Source organism: Lynx rufus, unplaced genomic scaffold (assembly GCF_022079265.1).
Source record: "Lynx rufus isolate CCGP_SWC_20201006 ecotype Redwood Valley unplaced genomic scaffold, mLynRuf1.p SCAF_6, whole genome shotgun sequence".
NCBI lineage: Eukaryota > Metazoa > Chordata > Mammalia > Carnivora > Felidae > Lynx > Lynx rufus.
Window position 1 is genome coordinate 119,159,267 of NW_025814878.1, and position 4,789 is coordinate 119,164,055.

A 4,789-nucleotide genomic window follows, 5' to 3' on the forward strand; every position below is an offset into this window, starting at 1 on the left:
GCGGGGTTATATTGGGCTTGGGCGAAGGTGGAGGCGAGACGTAGCAGCAGAAGGCCAGCGAGGAGATGCAGCTTCGGAGGCCCGGGACGGAAAGGCGGCTGCGGACGCCACGGTCTCGGGGACTCGGCTCCGTGGGCGCTCAAGGCTGAAGGCTCCATACCCTCCCCCCAAGAGTGGCACGCACACAGGCTGGCACCATCTCCGTGCCTCGAGGACGCCTGCTCGGGACCTGGGACCTCCAGTGAAGAACACCTCCTGGTCTCTTGAATGGATAGCAGATGCTCACGCTTCTTCCTTCCAGCAAGAAGTCCCAAGCCCGGCACACTTGGGCACCAGAGGGTGGAACTGCACCCCCTCACGCGTTCACCCCGAAGTCTCTAATCCTCGAATTGAAGACAGAACACATCCAACTCCTCCCTCTCCGCCCCTCTTAGTTCACCCAATAAGCACAACCCCTCCAAAAAAATTCCAGCGGAAGAAGACTCGTAAACGGAAAAGTGACTGTCTCTCGTAAGAGGAGAGAGAGCTCCCGGGAAAGAAAGGCAAGGACCCGTGGCCCCGGGATCTCCATTCCGGCGCCCGGCACCAGCTTCCCAAGACCGCGCGAAGGAAAAGGGTACGGCGCGGGGCAGGGACAGGGTGTGTGGTCATGAAGTTGGAGGTGTTCGGCCCCCGCGCGGCCCACGGGGACAAGCCAGGTAGTGACTTGGAGGGTGCCGGCGGCAGCGACGCACCATCTCCGCTGTCCGCAGCCGGCGACGATTCCTTGGGCTCGGACGGGGACTGCGCGGCCAACAGCCCGGCGGCGGGCGGCAGCGCCGAGGAGCTGGCGGGCGGCGGCGAGCGGAACGCAGGCTGCGGGCCAGGCGCTGAGGAGGAGGTCCCCGCAGCGGTGGCGGCGGGGCACGCGGAGGCCTGCGCAGCCGGGCCAGGTGCGGGGAGCGCGGGGGGCGGCGAGGGCGCGCGCAGCAAGCCGTACACGCGGCGGCCCAAGCCCCCGTACTCGTACATCGCGCTCATCGCCATGGCTATCCGCGACTCGGCTGGAGGGCGCCTGACGCTGGCCGAGATCAACGAGTACCTCATGGGCAAGTTCCCCTTCTTCCGCGGAAGCTACACGGGCTGGCGCAACTCCGTGCGCCACAACCTCTCACTTAACGACTGCTTCGTCAAGGTGCTGCGCGACCCCTCGCGGCCCTGGGGCAAGGACAACTACTGGATGCTCAACCCCAACAGCGAGTACACCTTCGCCGACGGGGTCTTCCGCCGCCGCCGCAAGCGCCTCAGCCACCGGGCGGCAGCCCCCCAACCAGGGCTTCGGCCAGAGGAGGCCGCGGCCCACCCCGCCGTTGTGCCCCCTCCGCCCGCGCCCGCCGCCCCGACTTCTCCCCGTGCGCGCTCGCCCGCCCGCCACGAGGGGCGCGCCAGCCCTGCGGGGAAGTTTTCCAGTTCTTTCGCCATAGACAGCATCCTAAGCAAGCCCTTCCGCAGCCGCCGAGACGGGGACGCAGCCCCCGGGGCGCGGCTGCCATGGGGCGCCGCACCCTGTCCGCCGCTCCCCACATATCCCGCGCTCCTCCCCGGAGCCTCCGGAGGGGCCCTGCTGCCGATGTGCGCTTACAGTGCGGCGGAGCCCTTGCTGCTGAGCGCGCGCGGAGCTGACGCACCGCCGGCCGCGTCAGCCGCAGTGCCTCACCTCTTGCTTGCGCCCCTCTCTGCCTCGGCCCCCGCCAAGCCGTTTCGTGGCCCCGCGGCTGGCGGCGGCGCGCACCTGTACTGCCCCCTGCGGCTGCCCGCGGCGCTGCAGGCGTCCTCAGCCGGTGGCCCTGGCCCGCACCTGCCTTACCCAGTGGAGACGCTTCTGGCCTGAGCTGCGCCGCGGAGCCCGGCAGCAGGGGTGGGCGCCATCGGGGAGGCAGGGAACACAGGCTTGGGGTTTTTGCATTTTCCAGCCAGACAAAAAAAAAAAAAAAAAAAGACTTTAAAAGAAAAATTTCCATCAAACGTGCCTTAAAGCTAAAGCATTTTTGACAGAAGTGTTTTAACTTAGTTCAGAATGTTTTCTTTCTTTTGTGACTTTACAGAGAACTAAACCAATTCTTCATAATTGTTTTAGTTTACTGACCAAGCCTGTCCCTCCTTCACTTCACAAAGACTTTGTCTATTTTCTTACTGCCCAGGCTCTCCCTTATTCCTATTTTTGTAGCACCTTCCATTGATTTTTACCTTAAACACACACACACACACACACACACACACACACACACACACACACACATCAGGGAACCATTTCATATGATAAATGATATGACTACTGTTTGGGGTTTATTGGGGCCCCGCTCTATGTAAGTATGTGGCATTTACAGGCATGACTGAGTGTGAGAGAGGTGTCAGAGAATCTTCAGTCATTTCTCTGCTATTGACCAATGCTTCACTGTGCCAAAAGATAAAGAAAAAAAAAGGCTGGGTTTTGTAATTAAATTATTTATATATTTTTGAAACCTGAATTGAAAATGTTGCAGGCAACGGGCTACAGCTTTATTAGTGGTTCGGTGGTCTCTAACTGTGGTCTCCTTGGGCCAAGCAATTTCTGTAAAGGAAAATTTAACATTACCTATGTAGGGTGCCAGGACCACTGCCACATGAAAGCGAGTGTGATTTTTTATTTTTAATATTATTTTATTTGTGTCTGTACATATTCATGTATAAATTTTATGAAACCCAGGCATAGTGCTTATTTTTAATAAAACTCACAACTGACTTTAGCACTTTGTGGTAGTAGGTTGGAGATGGAGACTTTTTTTTTTTTTTAACATCCCCACCCCACCCTGCCCCTGCCAAGAAAATTGGTTGAGGTTTGACTCTCAAAAAATTTCCAGTGGGGGTCAAGTATCTTCTTGAATAATTCAGTAAAGTTAGAGGCAGAGTGCAGGTTTCCTTACCTAACCAATTGCTATACAAATATCCAGGATGAGACTTCCATCAACACGATTTCTTAAACTTCAAACCAATGACCTCTGAGAAATTCTCTTAAGAGTTATCAGAAAAAATGATAAGTTGTGTGCCCCTCTCCTACAAGAATCCCTTAGCAGACAAATTGAGCTATTAACAAGGTTATAGTCAAGCAGACATTTTTAAGTGACTTGGTTCTGATTTGGAGCTCAAAAAGCTAGAAACAATTGTGGTATAAGACCATCTCAACACACCAAAGATTTCTTTAGGGTAGTTTTAGAAAGCAATTTGAAAGTCAGTGTTTTTTGACAAAATGAAACTACCTACCTTTTTAGGGATTCAAAAGTTAATTTGCTTATGAACCAATCAGTAGTAATTTTTTTTCACACTCTCCTTTCATATGAGGATAGCATTTGTCAAGGTGGGGCTGCTAGGCCTATTTCAGTTGTGATCTGAAGAGAAAATACTATCTCAGATGGGGCAAAGACAGTTTCTCATAGCAAAAAGGAAAGGTTTTGATCTGAGGAAGCACCAGAAAACAGTGCGAACACCTGTTTCTTGGTAAATTCAAAGGCAGTGAGGCTCTAACAATTTATGGATCTCAGTATTCTAAAGACTAATGCAAAGAACAAGAAATCCAGAATCTTGACATTTAGGCCCCATTGTTGTTCCTGCAGTTCTGGGATAGATCTCATCTAATTTAAGACAAGATGAGATTTAGGATTTACATATTGTGAGGTGGGGAAAAGAAAGTGGAATTTATTTCAGGATGCTGTCTTTTGGCGGAAATGGGGGGGGGGAAGCCCATCTGCTAGTCTAGTACCAACAAGTCTTGACAGATTTTGGTTATATCTACTTAGTAATCATGAAGGGTGATAATAATAGGATTGAATTATGACAAAAGGTAGACATTGAAGTGGAGATTTGCACCTACAAGGCCAATAATTAGACTAAAAAAATAAGACTGAAATGGACTGGGGCAAAAGATAGGGCAACAAGTTTACTGGATTGGAAAGATCAGGACCCATATGCTCAATCCTTTTCCTTTTTCTCTTGAAAACACACTCTGAGTTTAAAGGCCAACAGGAAGTCAGCCACTTGAGGTACTTCTGAACTCCAGTAGACCATTTCTCTCCAACTGTGTGCCTTGCCTCCAGAGGCAAGGTGCTGCCTACTTTTAAATCAGTTTTGTAAAGCCACAGTTTTCATTTCTACATTGATACATGAAATCAGTTCTGCAAATGGAGATTGTAAACCGCCTTTGATTGATTTATGTTAACACAATAGCGAAGTAAAAGAGGCGAAGGGCAAGGTGATTTTTTTTTTTTATCACAGCTAGTCTCCCCTCTCTTCAACAAAGTCCTTCTTTCCTAATGAACACTCCAGAGTCCCATTGACTGGGGTCCCCTCCCTGGCTTCTGGTCCCCTTCACTGTCTCCCCAGTAACTGGAAGGTTTGCTAGAGGATGGTCAGAGTCACTTGAACTTTGTGTCCCTGTTCAGCCTTTTATGACCAGCTCCAAGCTATAACTTTCACGACCCAAATGCCAATTACTCTGGGGGCCCAGGATGAGGAGTGTGGAGGGATAGAGGCTCCTGGGGTTCTGTCGTGCCCTCCCTGTCTCTCCTTCGCGCTCCCCAGGCTCTCCCTGCTGGGCCCCAGGAGACCCCAAAGGAGGGGAATCACACAAGCTCCGGTTTTCTAAATGAAAATGTAAAGTTGCAAGGATGCTTTTAGTTCAGGCCACACTCCAGTTCCACGGGAACCGCACCTCGCGGAAGAGAAGGGGGCTCTCAACGACCACGCTCGGTAGTGCTCGCAGGACCCAAGCCTCGGG

General features: G+C 52.2%; 1 protein-coding gene across 1 annotated transcript; it reads left to right on the top strand.

Moving 5' to 3' along the window:
* The first annotated feature begins 649 nt into the window (after positions 1-649).
* On the top strand, positions 650-1,870 carry FOXQ1 (forkhead box Q1). The gene has a single exon (XM_047101476.1). It carries the CDS (start codon positions 650-652, stop codon positions 1,868-1,870), a length of 1,221 nt encoding a protein of 406 aa, XP_046957432.1.
* The last annotated feature ends 2,919 nt before the right edge of the window (positions 1,871-4,789 follow it).